This window comes from Capra hircus, chromosome 24, assembly GCF_001704415.2.
Source record: "Capra hircus breed San Clemente chromosome 24, ASM170441v1, whole genome shotgun sequence".
NCBI classification, from domain to species: domain Eukaryota; kingdom Metazoa; phylum Chordata; class Mammalia; order Artiodactyla; family Bovidae; genus Capra; species Capra hircus.
The window spans coordinates 31,708,126-31,728,400 of NC_030831.1; the positions used below are offsets into that span (position 1 = coordinate 31,708,126).

The window sequence follows — 20,275 nt, forward strand, 5'->3', positions numbered from 1 at the left end:
TATTTCAAAAGACTGATTATGTTTACTTTAAAATTATACAGGGATTTTTTATTTGCAGCAAACTTTTGTGTCATTGTCCTAATAACCCAACTCCTGGGAGAGGGTACCAGGTTTCTGGCTGCAGGGGAGCATACCCTGCTGGGTCTCCTTACCTCCTCCAAAGTGCATTAAAACTTGTACACCAAAAATACTCATTTTTCTATTTGTGAAAACTGTGAACTGTATTTTGAAACATGAAACTCTTTGATCCCTTCTGCCTCTCAAAGCCCTAGCATCAAAATTCTCTCAGTCCACACACAAAGTCAAGAAACTTATTCTGTCCTTATGCTACGAATCTTCAGAATAACCCTTTCTGTCTAATGACACAGAGTCTCAAAGCCAGTATGTAGAGGCATGGATGGTCAGGCAATGAAATGAGTCACCCTCTACCCCATTTGTATCAGCTGGATATTTATCTCCATTCCTGAGAGTAGGTATGAGATGTGAGTAGATTACCTGCCTGAAAATAATTCTGCTGTCAGCTTTTCTAAGATAGCAAATCAGTGGCATCAAATTGGTCAATTGTGACCTATTTCTATTTTTCCTTGATGGCTCTTTAGTCTGTTTCTTGTGGTGCTTCTCTGATGGAAGTTTCTCAAGCCTTTTACCTGCTAAAAACATTGTTTTTTGGAAATTTACTCCAAAAAAGCACTCATGAGAAGGAAAAAGTAGTCTACTTCGTCAAGGTGTGAGATATTTAGTAAGAGCCAAGTTATAAAGCTGGGCGGGAGAGAGGGGAGCACTTAGACATTAAAATGGCCAAGTTAAACACAAAGCACAGTTAGGATATCTGGACCCTCAGGTGTTCATAAACCCATACCAGGGGTCTCTAGAGAGAAATGGTGGGAACCAGGCAGAAAGACAGCCCCAAAATGCCTTGTTTAACTTGGCTGTCACAGTAGCTAACCCTTTGTAACTTGGCACATTTCGAAGTTATCACACTTAGAATTGACCTTTTTCCTTTTTCCCATTTACCTTCTTTTGTACTTACAAAGTGGCTCTTTTTTTCTTTTAAGGAGAAGTAATTTATTTAGAAATATAATGAGGTGGCAAAAATTCGGATCGCAATTTAAAGAAGAAATGTAAACTATAGAATTTGAAAGAAAAGGCGATGGGTTTTAAATCCATAACCTTTTGAAAGTCAGAAAACCTATCTATTAGGCTGTATTCTCTGGTGGAAAAGCTCTTGAAATTGTAGGTGTTAAAAGAGCCACTGCAGGGAGCTTGTACTACCTCCTAAATTTAATAGAAACATTAAACTCTCCAGTCCTTATTTAAACACATTTATTTTCAAAGTCAAAAATACATTTTCTTACAGGTAGACAGGTGAAGTATAACTAAAAAAACAAAAGAAAGTGATTTTCTTATGCACTGTATGTTCTATTTCTTTTCTACAAAAATCTTTATCACTAGAGATTCAGTTTTGGTTTTGGAAATGATGCCATAGTAAGAAAAAAAGACTTAAAGCCTGCAATATAGATTTTTGCTCAGAACTATTTTTAAACAAATGAAGCATGACTCCCTTTTTTAATAACTAGATTTAACCTAAGGTAAGTTTTTTTTTAATATTTAGTAAAGATATATATATATATATATGTTCCTTTTCATAATTGTGAGGGCAAATTACTAATTCTGCAGCACACAGCTACATGTGCATTTACTTTTGATGTGAAAAAGCCTGGTTATTGGAAACTCTTCAGAAGCTGAGTGCTTGCACCCTGTTCCAACAGTTGCAGTTGGACTTTTCTGCATCTATCAAGCAGGCACTGTTCCTTCCCTCTTCCACCTCTAAATTATACTGACTAGATGTTGAAGTTGTTAAATTGATTATAGTCCAATCAGTAGACAATCTGACATAAACAAAAACAGCAATTACTGTTGGCACACATCCCATGAGTGCTAGTCAAACTTGCAGAACTGATGGTCCAATGAGTGTTTTCTAAAATGCTAGTTTCACAATTTCAGCAGTTCTGGCAGCATCTTCTTAAAGGGAGGGGACAAAAATTCATAAGATTCCACTTGGCCTTAAAAACAAAAACATCTGTTTGATGCGTGAGTGGATTGTTGGCTTATATTCATCCAGTCCAAAAAGGGAGAAACATAGGATATGGAACATAAAAGCATACATGTAAAAATGAAATTACAAAGGGATTCGAGATTAGCAGCTTTTTATAAAGCAAGCTGTTAATAATTTTTCTTTTTTGTTTTGCCAGAGTATTTCCATATCCCTTAAAATCCATTGTAGTTATTGACAGCAGTGATGCCTAATAGTGATGACAGAATTTTTCAACTTTTTGCTTCCAGTAATTATACTTAGTTCTTTCTTCTCGCGTGTTTGGGTCATTGCAAGTCTTATAGCATATTTGTAGAGTATTTCTTTTCATTTTATAGGAACACTTTTGCTCCCTTTCTTTTATTTTTAGAGGAAATCTGTTTTTGAGCATTGGCTTATCAGGTAAATTCTAGTGAAATACTTGTTGACACACATCGAAACATCAAAATACTTGCTTGAGTTTTCATTTTGATGTAAAACCAGGCAATCAGGAGAAAGAGGTTTTGACAGTAGAAAAAAGCAATTCTACCAAGATCAATTAAGAATTTTATGAAAGATCTGGTTTTTCTATTACTGTGCTTTATTAATTCATCTGACAGAATTCACATTGCTGGTTTAATGTCACTAATTCTCTTGCCATAGAATACATTCCTTATGGCTGGATTTAATGGATACCAAGTTGAACTTTTATTTTTTAGAGAAAATGATTTTGAGACTTGCAACACTTGAAATATATTTTAGAAGCCTCATGGATTGTTTAAAATGTAAATATTGTCATTAAGTAATATGTTGTAGAATGCTATAGTATTGAATGAGATTTTGATACAAAGGCTGATATTCTGGCTAAGAATTTTCCCAGATGTATTTAATTTTTTTCTCCATTGACTCCTGTTGTGCTGTCAAAGGTTAAAGTTAGTTCTGTGGGGGGTGGGGGGGGTGAGGGTGGGGAGGGGGGAATGCACGCAAGTTTCTAATCCAATTTCAATTAAATCTGAAATATGTTCCTGTTTTTTGTTTGGGGATTACATGGTACACTAGCTGGGATTGCATATACCTTGTTTGCTATAATGAAAGTGTACTTGTCTGATTTAAAATATGCTCTGCAACAATGTTATTACAAAGCAATTAAAACTTAAACATTAAAGTTAACATTAGTAAATTTAAATAGCTCTGTTATAGTATTAATCAAATAGTGTAAAGAAAGCTTTTAAATGGTTTAAATAATTATGCAACTCTTGGCATAAAAGCCTGACACAAGATAAATCTTTGAAAACTAAGTAGAGTCGTGGCTTTTTTTTTTTTTTAAACTTTAATTTTAGGCAGCTTGAGCTTTTAGCATGCATCACACTCCACCTCTAGTATAAGTAATTATGCCAGTTTAGTAATTATTAGAGATGAAAGAAATTCAGTAAGATACGAATTCTTTAAAACTTCAGTAGCTTCAGTTTTAGCGGGGATAATGATCAAGCAGCAGTCATCTGGCTGTCTGGGGACCCTGCCACAGCTACAGGCACTGAGCTGATCTTGGGGGTATGATCGTAATGGCAGCACACACTACAGTTGGCATTTCTACTCTCAATGCCTGATTGCAGAGGTTTATAATTTGCTCATTAAAAAAAAAATCCAGATTCAAATATGACTATAGAAATTCCGCTTTCTTGGAAGGCTAAAAGACAAAAGGATAAATGCATACCTTTAAAAATTATTATTGTTGGACACCATATATTTTAATTTTATGGGATAGTAAATGCTTTGAAAAATTCTGAAACGAAAAATATATATGTAAATTTGTCAGCTGTATGATGTGTTGAACACGTGTTGAGCATTTAAAGTCCTGCTTTCAAACAAAGGTGATTTGGTTTGGAAAACATATACTGTTCATGCAAAAGCATAGCTGTCTCCCACTGAATATGGTCCAGTGATAGACATTCAGAATATTCATTTTCCTAATTCTGCAGGAGTTATGTTTTGGTATTTGCTTTCAACAACATTTTTATATATGTGAAATCAAATGGTTTCAGTTATCACAACTCAATAGGAAATAGACACACACACAAACATACTCTGATGTTATATTTAAAATACAGTTTGGTCAGCAAATTCATATGTGTTAATCACTTTTTAAGGAAAAAAAAATGGATTGAATTGGATTTGGCCTAATAAAAATTGGCATCATTGTAAAGAATAGAGTTTCTTTTTAGGAATTAAAGTCAGGGTACCATTGAAATTAATTATTTCACTGAAGTTATTTCTCCTCTCTTTCTCAAGATTGGCTTTTCCCCAAATTTCTTGTCCCATCAGTGCATTATGATGGAAAGTTATTTACCTGACTAGAATGAAGGTGATAAGGGTTCTCGTTCTCAGGTATAGACAGCCCCATATATTCATATAGAGTACAATTGTGAAAAACCGTGAAGAGCTGAAGGGTCCATAAGGTGAATGATAAATTGCGGTACTATAGCGGGTGCTGTGACCGGGACTCTAAAAAATTACAACTTTTAAAACAATATATTGACTCTTAGAAACAAATTCTAGTATTTCAGGCATGTTCCTTAATGCTATTCTTTTCTTTCACAATAGATCCAGATCAGGTCTAGTATATGTGTGAGCGCATATGTGTGTGTGTGTGCGCGCGCACGCACTCAGTTGTGTCTGATTCTTTGCAACCCCATGGGCTGTACCCCGCCAGACCCCTCTGTTCGTGGAATTTTCCAGGCAAGCATACTGAAGTGGGTTGCACTCCAAGGATCTTCTCAACCCAGGGGTCAAACCTGAGCCTCCTATGTCTCCTACACTGGCAGGCAGATTCTTTGCCACTGCGCCACCTGGGAAGCCTGTGTGAATATGACTAAATAGTAATTGCTTTCAGCACTTCTATTGATTTAGTGTGTCTCAATTGTTAGAAGTTTATTAGGCATACCCTTTCTGTCAGTAGTATTCACAATTTAGTCTTTTCCTATTTTTTATACATTTTAAAAAAGGCAATTAAGTATTCACAAACATCACTCTACCTATCGAGTATCAGTAAAGCTGTGAGAGAACTATTGGTTGGGAAGGTGATGCCATCATGAGTTTGAGTGAATGTTTTGTTCATTAACTGATGTACGGAGTCTGAAATTGCCATGTGGAGGCTGGTTTGGGGCTGTCAGTGTGCAAAAGGAAAAGTTAGATGCACTTTTTTGCGGCCATTAGGCAGGAGTGAAAAAGAACTGTGGACTCAAGGGAATGCATATTAATTCCTGGAAAGAGTTGAGAATAAAAACAGAAACAATTAGCTATGGTCATAAGTATTGTGACTTGGATATTAGTGTACTTGTAAGGAGATGGCTGTGCAGTGGAGATGGCTCACAGAGGGTGAGCTCTTGTTTGCTGTCTGCGCTTTTTGGCAAGTCACTTACCCTCTGTTCTCCAGGTTCAGATTTCTTCTCTGTAGACCAAAGGGGCTCATTTAATGATTCAACAAGCTCTTTTTTGTTTGTTTTTTTCTAGTGCTCATTTGTCCATGCACACTGCTGGTTCCAGATATTCAGTTGTGAACTAGACATAAGCTTGGCTCTTATGAAGGATTATAGTCTAGAAAATTGGATGAGGTTTTAAATACTTTCCATTGCTTTTTAATTTAGGAGAAGGCCACCATGCAGGTGGTGGGAGATATGTGTATTTGCTATATACTCTTTTTTAGCATGTATGGTATTCACTCTTTAGCAAGTTGGGTCAGTTTAAAAAGTTAGATAAAATGATCTTCGAAAACATTTTTGGGACTAAAAGTTTGGTGAGTTATCCTTTTTGAGAAAAGTGAGCTTTGTTTTCTCTTATGATTAAGAGTTAGATATACTCACTTAAATTGAAACCACTAAATATATAGAATATTTGTTTCCAACTCTTTTTGGATTTTTCAAAATCTTTTAGCCCTCCTAAAAGATCTAGGTAATTGTTTCTAATAATAATCTAGATAATGTTTCCGGAAGTTAATAGTGAGATACTGAAGGCAATTTCGTAAAATTTTCAGAGAATTTGTGGCATTCTTGAAATAATTGGAGGCTCTTGGAGAATGTGTGTATTATTCAAAAACAGTGAAACAAAGCCTCAGTTAGGAGTCCCTCCTCTACAAAATTGAGGTGAAACAAGTCAAGAGGAATTCATTCCATTAAATATTCAGGAATAGAACACTAAAGAATGAAACAAGTTGGTATTGAAACGTCCACAATGCAGGTTTAATTATTTTTCTCCAGGGAAACAGGTGAATGCCTTGAAATAAACTTTTACAGAGTCATAGATCTTAAGCATAGGACAATTTAGGGATAATGATAGTGGATGTCTTGATGGGCTTCATGTTCATAGATGTGAGTGCACAATCAGTGGTGATGGGGGAGTGTAACTGACCGGAGAAAAGGACGATTCATAGGAAATCCCTTTTGCCTCCTCCAAAATCACATAGGTCATTTATGTAAGTATTGCATCATTATACCAAATTTTTAATCTTCAAAATAAAACCATTACAAGATAATAACACCATTTTATAGCTCCTGTTAAATGTTTTTTATATTTGCTGATTTGCATATTTTGAAATCCAATATGAGTGCAATGGGCTGGCCCACCCTGGGATGGCTTCCCAGCTCTGTCTTTGCCTCTGGGTCCCTCAGGCCAAGATGGGGTCAGTCAGGTGCCTGACTTGTCCTAAGTGCTCAGTAAATGTCCGTGGAACCAAAATCATTTATTATTTTTTTAACCAAAGAAATGTGTTGATGACTTCTGAGTTCCCTTCTCTAACGTCATAGAATTCTCATATTGAGAAATTGTAATTCTTGCAAGTTGATCAATAATTCATATTAATGGGGCAGGCATGCTTTTAAAATTGTGAACTTGATTGAGTTGTAGCTGATGGAAAAAAAATCAAACAGCAGAGGTTAGATGGTCTTAACTTCTCACTATGATTTCTTGTCCAGACTCTATTTAAGGAACTAACATAGAAAGACACATGTGTTACACACGAAACCATTCTCAGGGCCTTTATAAGGAAGCTGACTGGGTTCAAACTCGGTTCAAATTCTGCAATTTCCATAGAGCAGTTTGCAGGGTCTAGAGAAGAACCTTGGGCCAGTGACCAGTTCACTGCACTAGGGGTTTGTCATATCTTACTTGGAGCAGCCCTAATAGCAGCAGCTTCTTTGGTCTAGAATTTGTATGTACGTGTAGGTGAGTGACCAGCTCTATGTTTGCCTGGCTCTCACGTGGATTTTTGCAGTGGGAATAGCTGTGAACCTGCAGCTGTACAAGGTCAAAGTGTTTTGCTTTAAAGATAGCATTTTAATTTAGTTTGACTTACACTGGTTCCTCATCTTCAGTTCATGTCCATCCACTTGCCCAAATGCTAGTACCATTTTCATAAAGCAACATTTCCCAAACCTTTAATGATTTTCCTAGCTTCTTTCCTCTAGGCTTAGATTGTGGATTCTCAGGTTGGTTTTGTACCATGATAAGGGTTTGCATATTGTTTTCATTTTCTTAAGGTTGAGCTTACATCTTCTGTGGGGCTTTTTCTGACCTGCCGGAGTTAAAATGCCTCCTCTCTTTATTATCTCTTCCATGGCTCATGTACTGTAGAAACTATGACACTAACTTGGTTTTCTGGTTTGTTGATAAGCCCTTTGAGAGCAGCGTTCAGTGTTTTATTCTCTTTGAATCCCCATATCCTAAAACTAGATAGTAAGCAAATAAACTTACAAAGGCGTTCATGCGCTCATGTGTTTAATAAACAAATACTTACTGCACATTCATCATTTTCCAGTCCTAGAGTGCTAGGAGTTGGGGATGCTGTGAAGGAGATAAACAGGGTCTGTGTTCTTGTGAAGCCACAGTCAAGCAATGGAAACACATTAAATATATGACTCAACAGATACTAGTAATTTATAATTAGGTGGAGGGAAAGCCCTGGGTGTTATGCAAACATTTCAGAAAGATATGAGTGAGGTCAGGAAAGGATCCCGAAGGAAGCACTTTCAAACCAAATCTGAGGTTTAATGTGTTTTTAAATCCAAACTATTGAGCATGCTCATGATTCCATGGGAATTCTTACTGAGCACCAGTTATGCGTCAGGTGCTAAGGAACAAGTCAGACCCAGTTGTTCGTGGTTTTCACAGAGCTAACAGTCTATGAAGAAATGTTTAGATGACTCTGTGTCCCTCTTAGAATAGAATAGAATTTAATTACTTAACTGTGTCCAGTTGAGTAACTTTCCATCCCTATGAACTGTAGCCCACCAGGCTTCTCTGTCCATGGAATTCTCCAGGCAAGAATACTAGAGGGTAGCCATTCCCTTCTCCAGGGGATCTTTCCAACCCAGGGATCGAACCCAGGTCACCTTCATTACAGGCAGATTCTTTACTTTCGGAGCCCATGTGTCCCTTTTAAGGTTGTGTAACTCCAAACTATACTTAGTTTTGTAACCGTATACTTGCAATTTATACAGATGGTATCTGTTATATTATTTGCACATGACTAGCTTGTATACAAGTTCTGGCCATCCTTTGTATATGGGCTGGTTTTTCCACTTTATGTAAACTCTATTCATTGAGTTTTTCATCACTTAGATCTATTTATTCTTCCAAATATGTGGATTTCTTATAATTCTTAAAATGCTGTTTAAAAATGGTATGTTGTTGTTGTTCAGTTGCTATGTTTGACTCTTTGTGACCCCATGGACTGCAACACGCCAGGCTCCCTGTCCTTCACTTTCTCCTGGAGTTTCCTCAGACTCATGTCCATTGAGTCAGTGATGCTATACAACCATTTCATCCTTTGCCGCCCCCTTCTCCTTTTGCAGTCAGTCTTTCCCAGAGTCAGGGTCTTTTTCAATGAGTCGGCTCTTTACATCAGGTGGCTAAAGTATTAGAGCTTCAGCTTTGGCATCAGTCCTTCCAGTCAATGTTCAGGGTTGATTTCCTTTAGGAATGATTGGTTTGATCTCCTTGCTATCCAAGGGACTCTAAAGAGTCTTCTCTAGCACCACAGTTCAAAAGTATCAATTCTTCAACACTCAGCCTTCTTTATGGGATAAACTCATTCATTTGGCATCATTAGACAATTTAAAACTCTTTCCTCCATTTCACCTCGATATATACGAATCATGTAATATATTTCTGCTTATGATCTTTGCAAATTCTTAGCACAATTTCCACATCAAGGAACTTGGTAAATATTAGAATATGACAATGCATCCATCAACAATTCATGAGTATATTCTTGATTAAAAAATTACATAGAAAAACTGTAGAAAGATGATAAAAACCAGTAATCTACCTATCAACATTTTTTTTTTCGCTTTCAGTGCACATTTTTTTGACAGTTCTGTTGTCTCTATTCATGGTGGTATTATTCATGAATTCCCAACAGACAGTCTGTGAGAGGATGTTTGAATCTGCGTATATCCAACCCTTATCGCCATCCACATAATTCTCCAAGCCAGGTTGTAGTGAGAGGCTTCTATACCCTGGACAGGCTAATAAAGTCCTCCACCCCCAAGCTGTCTGGAAATAGAGCATTCCTATGAAACCTTTTGTATAGGGTCTGGTGTATAGCGAAGAAGCAATTACCTTAGGACACATCTTGCTAACAGATGCACAAAATAAATCGAGATAAAGCACAGATGCTCACAGACACAGTTCAAAGCTCTGGCGGCCTGATGCAGAGATGCCCAGTGTAGTTCCTGGGAACGGAGTGTGGTGGTGCCACTCTTGCTCTGGGAGTGTGCACTGCCTTTATAACAGCTGGACTCGCTGCGAAACAAATGTGCTGAATGCTGTTTTTCCACTGCACCTTCTTTTCTAAAATCAAGAATCCTCTTTGGATTTCTTTCAGTTGAAGAAAGCAGGTACCTGTGTAGATCTTTCGTAAAATCCAAGTGGCAGAAAGTAAGCTTTCAAAAAGCCAGAGATATTGGTGATATGTTGCCCCTTAATGCAACTCACTAAGACTTCTTGAAATATCTGTCCCCCTGTTATTTAGAGAGGAGGAGGATTTTAATGATAATGACCTTTGGCAGTGAAGTGAACTGTTCTTAGATGGCAGTGCATTTATGTGGGTATCTTGGATACCTTTTATTCCCAAACGAAAGGTGGTACTCTATGTGTTGTCCTCCCTAAGTGCACTTCCTAAAAATTTCTCCATGTCAACACTTAGCACCTTTGTTCTAACAACTCTATCCATTGTATGGTGTTCTGTCATTTAAAGATTGAAGGCAGGAGGAGAAGGGGACGACAGAGGATAAATTGGTTGGATGGCATCACTGACTCAATGGACATGAGTTTGAGTAAGCTCTGGGAGTTGGTGATGGACAAGGAACCCTGGTGTGCTGCAGTCCATGGGGTTGCAAAGAGTCAGATACAACTGAGCAACTGAACTGAATTTATTTATTTTACTATTTACAAATGTTGCTTCAGTGAGCATACACCCATCCTTGCTAACATGTGTGATTATGTACATGGTGTAAATTCCTAAAAATGGAATTGCTGGATAGAGAGAACACACATTTAACATTTTGATAGATCCTGCAAATGTGCCCTCCACAGAGGTAACACCAGTTCACACTGCTGTTAGCAGCAGGATTAGAGACTGCCTATGTTTAAATACTTTATCTTTACTGATGTGGCTTGTGAAATAAACAAGCTGGTATTTCATTGACATTTTAATGAACATTTCTATAATTATAAACATTTTTTCATATGTTTATATACCATTTATTTATTTTTCTGTGAATTGCCTTTTTATTTCCTTTGCCCTTTTATCTTTTCATTTGAAAAAGCAGCTTATATTAAGAAGAAAATTAGCCCTTTTTTCTGATATACATGCTGCAAATAATTTCCCTAGTTTAGCTTTTGACCTTGTGGGTGGGTAATTATTTTTTCTTTTGCCATAGATAAATTTAAATATTTTAATTTTCAGTTTTTTCAGGTTTTTCCTTGTAACTCATAGAGATTGTGTGTGACATAGGAAGGTTTTTTCTTTTTCCTGATCATTTATTTAGTTTCATCTTCTTATTACACTTATCAGAGCCTGTCTGCCCCTCTTCACCCTTCTGGATCCAGCACCTAAGCATATTTTTGGAAATAAAATAGATGCTTGGGCTTCCCTGGTGGCTCAGAGATTAAAGTGTCTGCCTGCAATGTGGGAGACCTGGGTTAGATCCCTGGGTTGGGAAGATCCCCTGGAGAAGGAAATGGCAACCCACTCCAGTATTCTTGCCTGGAGAATCCCATGGACGGAGGAGCCTGGTGGGCTGCAGTCCACGGGGTCGCAAAGAGTCAGACACGACTGAGCGACTTTACTTTCACTAGCAAACATTTAATAATGGGTCAATAAAGTATGGTGGTTAAGAGCAGGAGTGTTAAGTCAGACTCCCTGAGTTGAAATTTCAGTCTTGTTTACCCTGTGCAAATTATGAAATAACATGAAACTACAGTTTCTGTGTTTGTAAGTGAGGGATTGTGTGTGCGTGCTCAATCACTTTAAACGCCTCCGACTCTTTGCAACTCATGGTCCCACCAGCTTCCTCTGTCCGTGGGATTTTCAAGGCAAGAATACTGGAGTGGATTGTCATGCTCTCCTCCAGGGGATCTTCCCAACCCATGGATCAAATCCATGTCTCCTGTACTGCAGGCAGATTCTTTACCACTGAGCTACCCGGGAAGCCCCAAGTGAGGGTATTACATAGGGTTGTTGTGAGAATTCAGTTAATCCATATAAGCTCTTAGAATAGTCTCTGTCAGATAAGAAACACCTAGTTCATGTTTCTTATTCTTATTCTCAAAGGTCTTCTTGCTTTGGGGGTAAACCCTTGATCCTATGGGTACATGTCTTTTCTTTGGATTTCCAGGTACCTGTCTGGCTGGACAGTTTTCAGAGACCTGACTTGGGTGGGTCCGTTGTGGATGTCTTTGTTGGATTCAGTCCTCCTTGACGCGTCCTTTCCCATTGGCCAAAGCAGCTCTTGATTCCAAGCTCCACTTTGTTCTGCCAGTGTAGAGAGAGTTCTGAAGGAAAAATTCCTGCAGAAATTCCAATTAAAAGATAATGGAAACATAAAGTGGAGCTAATTAATTTTAGAGCCTCTGCCATCTTCTCGGTACATCAGGCCTTTGTCTTTGTGGTTCTTTGCGAAAGGGCCAATGCTAAATGCTCATTTGCAAAGGTAGGCTAATTGTTCTTGGGAGAGGAGCTAAAGACAAATAATTCACATATCATTATGAAGGTTTAATCATAGTAGATTTATTAATAATCCTTAAATTAAAAAGGTAAATCTGGGCTTGGGTTTGCAAAGGAATTAGTTGAACGAGGGGATGATTTTCTGTATCACTGTACTGCTGCTACTGCTAAGTCACGTCAGTCGTGTCCGACTCTGTGTGATCCTGTAGACGGCAGCCTGCCAGGCTCCCCCGTCCCTGGGATTCTCCAGGCAAGAACACTGGAGTGGGTTGCCATTTCCTTCTCCAATGAATGAAAGTAAAAAGTGAAAGGGAAGTCTCTCAGTCATGTCCAACTCTTTGCGACCCCATGGACTACAGCCCACCAGGCTCCTCTGTCCATGGGATTTTCCAGGCAAGAGTACTGGAGTGGGGTGCCATCGCCTTCTCTGCTGTATCTCCATACCCATCAGTAAATTGATCTAGAAGCATCTTCTCCTGGGCTTCAGCTGTGTTGTCTAGGAGCAGAATGAGTAGGGGATGTGAAGACGGAATGTGTCTGCTGTCTGGATGTTACCTACCAGTCTGTGTCTGGCTGTGTCTAGCTGCTGCTTTAATTTTATGGGAAACCTTATTTGGGAGCCGATTGTCTGAGTTTTCTTTCCTGTTCATTTCTTCCCCATTCTTTGCTGCAGTAAGTCCTAATGGTTCATTTTGCTTTCTTTTTATTTCCCCTTGCCTTTCCTTGCTCATTGAGTCGCCAGCCCTCTCTGTGCTTAGTTCATGAAATCACCCAGTTCCCACTCCCAGATTGCTGGGCTTCAACTGTCCCTTTGGGCTTTAGAAACCCAGCCTGTGCTTTGCCCGCTGGTTGACCTCAGCACTCATTTGTCTGATACTCTGGGTAGACACGACCATGTCTTTTTATTTTAACTAAATGATAACTGTCGTAAAGTTGTCTTTCTGTACAGACAGAGCCAAAAACCTTAATACATCTGATCAGACGACTTTCAAATATCCATTTATACTTTTTTTCCTTCAACCTTAGTGCTAAATAAAGTGAAAGAAATAGTAATTGAAAATTGGGGTGGAGAGAGTCAAGAGGATTGTGCGAGGCCACTTTTAATGAGTGGAATATCCTTAAATGATAGTAAGTGATGAAAGAAATTCCACTTCAAGATAATTTAAAATAGATATTCTAGAAGACACTTTTGAAAGGGCTGGGGTGGCTGTTCAGTTTCCTGATAGGTCGGCATTGTCTGGGGCTGGAGGTCTTGTTAGAGACGAGTTTAGAGCCTGGGAGATGCAGTGGTCCAGGCAGGGCAAGGATGCTGGATTTTCCCCGATGTCTCCAAGATTGGAGGAGCCTCTGTGCCCCATCCCAATCACACCATGGCTTTGTGACAGAACAGGAAGGAGTCTCAGTCTCTTGACTTCTGATTCTAGGAATGGCCTCTCATGGCTGTACATATTCTAGACTGTGGATGCTAAAGTAACTTTTCCCATCCTTCTCAGCTGCTTAACACAAGCCAGAGTTGGGGCCCCCTGCCCTGAGAATCGCCTTCCTTAGTCTAGTGTTAGCTGTCAAGGTCTCAGACTTGTGTGGTCTGCGCACCACCAGTGTGTCCCAGTGAGTTGATCTGAGGGATGCCATGCCTGATCACTTGTGTTTGAATTCTGCATGTTATGAAACCTCTAAGCCTCCTTTTGGGCTTCCCTGGTAGCTCAGATGGTAAAGAATCTGCCTGCAACGCAGTATACACAGGGGATGCGGGTTCTGTCCCTGGGTCAGGAAGATCCCCTGGAGAAAGAAATTGCTACCCACTCCAGTATTCTTACCTGGAGAATTCCATGGACAGAGGAGCCTGTTGAGCTACAGTCCATGGGGTTGCAAAGAGTTGGACACGACTGAGCAACTAACATCGGCCACCACAGTCACCTTTGGTGTTCTCTTTTGCTTTAAGCATTTTGATCTTAGATCCTTCTACTATTTCATCCCACCTCCCACAAGTTACTTCTACAAGAAAAAAAAAAAAAAGATATTAGTCAGTTACACCTGGGAGAGAATTGAAAGCAGTGGATACCTAACAAATCCTTAATTGTGTGATAAAGGCTTTATTGTTGTTCAGTTGCTCAGTAGTTTCAAAGCTTTAGCTTCTGATAAAAAAAAATCGCATGCCTCAGAAAGCTGATCTGGGAGATATTTCTGAGGAAGTGGGCATGGGGTGCTCAAGTGAGGGGTCCAGGAGTGTTTTCCCATCGCTGGTGAAATCTCAGCAGAAATACCCTCTTGTAGAGGTTCAGTGGCCTTTGACAGGCGTTCTTCTGGACGCTCTACCTCAAAGGCGAAGGTGGAGCCCTCGCCCAGTCTGGGTGACAGGAGACAGTGAGTGATGGCACTGCCTGCGCAGTTAGAGCAGTGCCTCTGACTTTGGGCTGAACAGCTTCCTGTGACGTCATACTGGATGTTGTTATTTAGCTGCTACATTGTGTCTGACTCTGCGACCCCCTGGACTGTAGCCCGCCAGGCTCCTCTGTCCATGGGATTCTCCAGGCAAGAGTACTGGAGTGGGTTGCCGTTTCCTCCTCCAGGGGATCGTCCCGACCCAGGGATGGGACTCTTGTCTCCTGTGTTGGCAGGCGGATTCTTTACCACTGAGCCACCAGGGAAGCCCCAGTGTCACATTAGCTGTTTTCAATCCACTGTGCAGAAAAGCTAGGGGAAAAAGAAATTCATATTTCCCACTGGCAGGTTACCATCCTAAAGCAGTGTCTGTGTTCTCCCATTTGAAATATGCCACTTTTTCATGCAAATTTTCTTTGTTTTTGTGACAAGATGGACACACGTGTTGGGGATGCACTGTGCTGGGAGCTGGTGGGACATTGATGCCATCTGTGGAGGGAACTGGGCACGACCCATTACCATCCCTGAAGAAATGATGCCAGTTCTGATGTCTTAGAGATGATGTTTTAGAGATGGCACGTATTTAAAAAAATGTTGGTTAAATATAAACTTTCAAAATTGCAAGCAGCAAGTAGTAGAATTGACGAGATTAGTGCTTAGTGTTCTTATTATTCTTTTAAGAAAATAGGGTGCGATCTCCTGGCTCACCATCTGAGAGCATGTTCCTTTTCCAGTGAAATCTATTTATTAATATATTTATATCTATGTGTGTGTGTGTGTGTATTCTGCTTATTAAAGCATATTGTAAAAAAAATGATTAACTATGGGTATTTATCAGCCATTCTGCCCTATGTTTGATTGATTTAGTTGATTTTACTTTATGCATATATGGGGATTGTCTGATGATAAATCATCATTTGAAATATGTCTCTATATATGTATATATGTATATATATTTATCTCTTGACAAATCAGGATTGAAACAATGTAAGTGGGAATGTGTTTCCACAAGCAACTATTAATTTATAGTTACTAAGATAATGGCATACACGTTCGCTTTCAGTTCTATCTGGGTAGCTCTGTAAATTGTGTATTGATTATGCTAATGACACTGGTGTCTTTATTACTTGTCTGCAGATCCATGCAGATGGAATGCACATTTGGCAAGGTTGTCATTCTGTAAGAAAAGGTACATTATTAAAATCTGCTTTTTGGAGAGATTGCATTAGAACTAAAGAAAAACATTGATTAAACTCATAGGGAAATATAAGTAGTTGTGTTGTAGGAAATAAAAAGTGCAGTTAAAAAGTTTTTTAAAAGGATGCTCATTTATTTCCTTTGTTTCAAATTCCTTAAGCAGAGTGTTTCAGAAATGGTACTTAATCAATAATGATCCATTTTTATAGTTTATTTTTGGTTATGTGGCTTTTTGTTTTGTTTTGTTTTGTTTATCAGGCTGAAGGAAATTTAGACATTTAGGTTTGCCTATATTTTTAAATTTATTAGCCCAACTAGAGGGGAACAAAATGAATTTCTCTTTTTCCAGTTGTACATAAATTTTCTTGTATTTTGTAATAGCTCATAAGCCATAAATCACAGCCTCACTTTTTGCTGTGATCTTTCATTGTACAAACATGTACCTTATTTTATAGGGTCTTTCTCTTTCCTTCTTTCTTTGTTGCTGAGCCATTAAGTTACCGAAGAAGTTCTTTAGAAACTGCTTTCTTATCTTCCTGAATGGGATCATTTCTTAGAAATGTGGGCTGTCCACTTACTTGTGTGCCAGCTTGAAAGGAAAGAAAAAATCTTTTAAAATGTTTTTTTTTAATCAATTTCCACTCTATATTTTAATGACAGTTTGATCCCCAGTTTGTTTGAGAAGCAGTTGGCCCTTCAGAAGGAGAAAAAGGAAAAAAAAAAAAAAAGCAAGATGTTTCATGTTCCTGGGTGATATGATTCCATTTAGTGGAATAATAATGCCCCAAATGTTGTGTTTAACTCACAACCTTTAGACAAAACCGACTTTCCCTGTCTTTCAAATATATCATTGCAATTAAGAAGAGGAACTTCCTCAATTAAAACAAAAGTGAAAGCAGAGTCACTAATAAAGAGAAAGGAGTGGTAATATTGAATTGATTTTTGTGAGTGAGATTGGAGTTTATCATCTCAAAATTTAGAGATGAGTCTTGTTACATTGCAGCAAACTAATGTTTCTTGTTCAAAACAAAACTTTCTCCCTAAGCTAGTGTGCTTCAGTAATTGTTGAGATAGTTTACTTTAAGTGTCCAATTAAGAAATATTGTTACAATTGGATTGGCATTAGAGAAAATAGCTGAAGTCATAAGAACAGTTGGGAGAAATATTGGAAAATATGATGTCTGGAATATAAAGGTTTTCTTTTCAGATTTTCTTTGCCTGGGTGGAGTAATACTTCCTCACTATGCTATTAATCCTATACCTGAGGCTTACTGATGACATTTAAAGAAAAAATAAGTAGACTCTTCCCCAAATATCCAGATGTCTGAATCCTAGGTTCACAAACATGTTTCATTTATTGTTGTAGTTGCCCTAAGAAGCATTTTTCAGGATACCTGGTCATTACGCGCTAAAAACTACACATAAGTGTTTTTAAGTAATTTGTTTTCCTCCAGAGTAGATTTTTAGCAGTTTTAAAATCACTTGGCTGTGGAAAATTAGACCAGTGTATCTGGATATTAACAATAACTTTATGTAATATTTTTCTAATATAAAATGGAACAAAGGGTCCATGGACTTGGTTGAAGATTGAGCTTAGGGATGTAGAAGTTGGTTTTGTTTGTCGGTTTTTGTAGGGAGTTAGGGACTATACTCCAGATATATTACCAGCCCCTTCCCAGGGAGCCAGTGATGTTGAACATGAAGGCACCAGGCTAAGTGGAAGAATGAAGGGACTCAAATCTGGTGAGAAGAAAGGTGTTTGCCAAGAAGCCCCACAAAACAAAACAGCAACAACAATAAAAAGACATGGGAGAGATCACCGAAAACCCTTCATCTCGGGGAAAACTGGAACGAAACCTTTCCAGGGTAATCTTTTTCTCTATTAGGCTAGATGATTTTGATTTTGTGTACCCGTTTTAAGTGTTTCCACCTCATGTTTGTCAGGCTGACTTATCATTCTTGTGGTTTCTTGCTCTATTTTCTTCCACATGAAGCCTAAGCCTTTTGTTTCTTTTTTTAAATATATTTATTTATTTATTTTATTATTTGTCTGTTTCGGGTCTTAGTTGCGACACTCTAGGTTTTTGTTGCGTCAGGCGGGATGGTTCCTTTCCGGGCACGGACTCTAGTTGTGGTGCATGGACTCACTAGTTGGGGCAAGTGGGCTTAGTTGCTCTTTTTCTCAGTATGTGGGATCCTAGTCCCCTGATTAGGAATCGAATCCATGTCTCCTGCTTTGCTGGGCGGATTCTTAACCGGTGGACCACCAGGGAAAGTCCCAGGGCCGAGTCTTTTAATGTGAAAGTTTTAATGGATTCACTCGGGTTTATATTGTTGACAGTAGTGGTCTAGTGTATCACGTTGTCTTTCAGAAAGGATCATGAGCTACATGCGGAATCATAGTAATTTAAACTAAGAGTTAATGTTTTTTTTTTTTCCTCCCCCTAAAAGAGAATAAAAGAGAGCTATTAGAATCAGTATCTGTTTTTGTTTTTAGCCAAATTTTGGATTTATTTTCCCTTGGCTTTATGTGTGTTTGAAACAAGACCAAAGTAAAAGGAATCTCACCAAAGACCTTTTAAGTCCCAGGAAGTGTCAGCGGGCCTTTGCAAATCTCTCCCATTAGATTAAAAAGTTAGCTGGTGTGATTGTGGTATTTCTGTCCAATCTCTCTCCAGCTTTGGCTTTATTGGGATTACAGATAAAAGGTGAAATCTGGGTATGAAGATAGTGAAAAAAGCCATGGTTCATACACCTGTTTAATTAGCCTTGGTTAATACACTTGTCTTAAAGCCAAGACACAGCAAGTTCATCTCTAGGACCGGCTCCACCATGCCTGAGGCCTGGCTGTCACTGAGCCGGCTCCCCTTTTCTTAGGCCCACAGTCCCTCTGAAGTCCTCCAGATCCTGTTTCTGGAGTGCCTCCTGTTAACCCTTTCTGCTACTGATTTATCTTGCTTTCTCTGCACTTCTTCCCTGCATTGTGTCAGAGTCACCATACTGGTCTCTTTGCTTCTAGTTCTGGTCTCTTTCCAAACCTTCTTCTTAATCACCAGTGGGGCATCTCTCTAAAATGTGCATGAAAGCAGTCACTTTCCTTAAAGTCCTCCAGTGATTTCTCATAGCACCAGGTTAATATCTGACTATTTAGCCCACAGTAGTTCCCTCGTGAGCCGCTCATTTTTCCAGCCTTGTCTCTGCCACTGCTCCCGTTTCCTTCCATTCTATCCAGAGGCCCTCATTTGAGTAGCATAGAAGAGCATGTGCTTCTTGGAAAGCATCATGTTTTGCATCTCTGCCTTTACATATGTTTCCTCTTTTAAAAAAAAAAAAGAAAGTTATGTATTTATTTGGCTGCATCAGGTCTTACTTGTGTCATGTGGGATATTCCATTGCATTGCATGGACTCACCAATTAAGGCCTGGGCTCAGTTGCACCAAGCCATGTGGAGTCTTACTTCCTCCACCAGGGACTGAACCCATGTCTCCTACATTGCAAGGCGGATTCTTAACCACTGGACCACCAGGGGAGGCCCCCATTTCCTCTTTTTGGAGTGCCATCTATCACTTGTCCTCAGCGCTGTGCTGTGGGCCGTGCTGTGCTTAGTTGCTCAGTCCTGTCTTTGCAACTCCATGGATTATAGCCCACCAGGCTCCTCTGTCCATGGGGATTCTCTAGGCAAGAATACTGGAGTGGGTTGCCATGCCCTCCTCTAGGGGATCTTCCAACCCAGGGGTCAAATCCAGATTGCCCGCATTGCAGGTGGATTCTTTACCAGCTGAGCCACCAGGGAAGCCCGTCCTCAGTGCTGCTCACCCTCTAAGACAGCCCAGCGCTGCTCCTCTTTAGCTAACATTTTTCTGCGCTGCTCCATCTAACTGAAAACTTCTCCAGCTGAGCACCGCCTTCTGCAGTTACCGGTTTATTCGTCCCTCCCTTTCTCTGCCCCAGTGCTTCCCAGCCCTTCTCATGTCATGGCACACACAGAAAAATGAAACGTTTTGAAGGAAACACTTGGATAAATGGAGAAGCAATTGGCCTGCCAGTGTCCGATTATCTCTAGCTGTAACCTGGCCACTTGGAGGGTGGAGTCAGTATCCTTGAACACCTGAACCCCCTTTTGACCCACTGGTTGGGAAGCTCTGCAGAAGATTTTAAGCTCCTTAGGACAAGGACCAGGTCTTAGATGTTTCATCTCCGGTGCGTGTGCGTGCACGAACTGAGTTGCTTCAGTCGTGTCTGACTCTGCTGCTCTATGGACCACTCCTCTTTCTATCGGATTCTCCGTCAAGAACACTGGAGTGGGTTTCTGTGCCATCCTCCAGAGGAACTTCCCCACCCAGGAATCAAATCCACGTCCCTTATGTCTCCTGCATTGACAGGCAGGTTCTTTACCACTAGCA

At 39.5% G+C, this 20,275-nt stretch overlaps 1 protein-coding gene across 5 annotated transcripts in view; it reads left to right on the forward strand.

The window, feature by feature from the left end:
* Nucleotides 1–20,275, forward strand: part of ZNF521 (zinc finger protein 521) — a 313,735-nt gene that overhangs the window by 4,715 nt on the left and 288,745 nt on the right. For 2 of the 5 annotated variants that reach the window (XM_018039575.1, XM_018039576.1), the window contains exon 1: nt 17,322–17,738. The exons of the other annotated variants lie outside the window; for them this stretch is intronic. In XM_018039575.1, coding sequence (XP_017895064.1) covers nt 17,597–17,738 — 142 coding nt within the window. In that variant the 5' untranslated portion in view covers nt 17,322–17,596. Of the gene's footprint in view, nt 1–17,321; nt 17,739–20,275 lie in introns of those variants that run through there. 5 annotated transcript variants of the gene reach the window in all.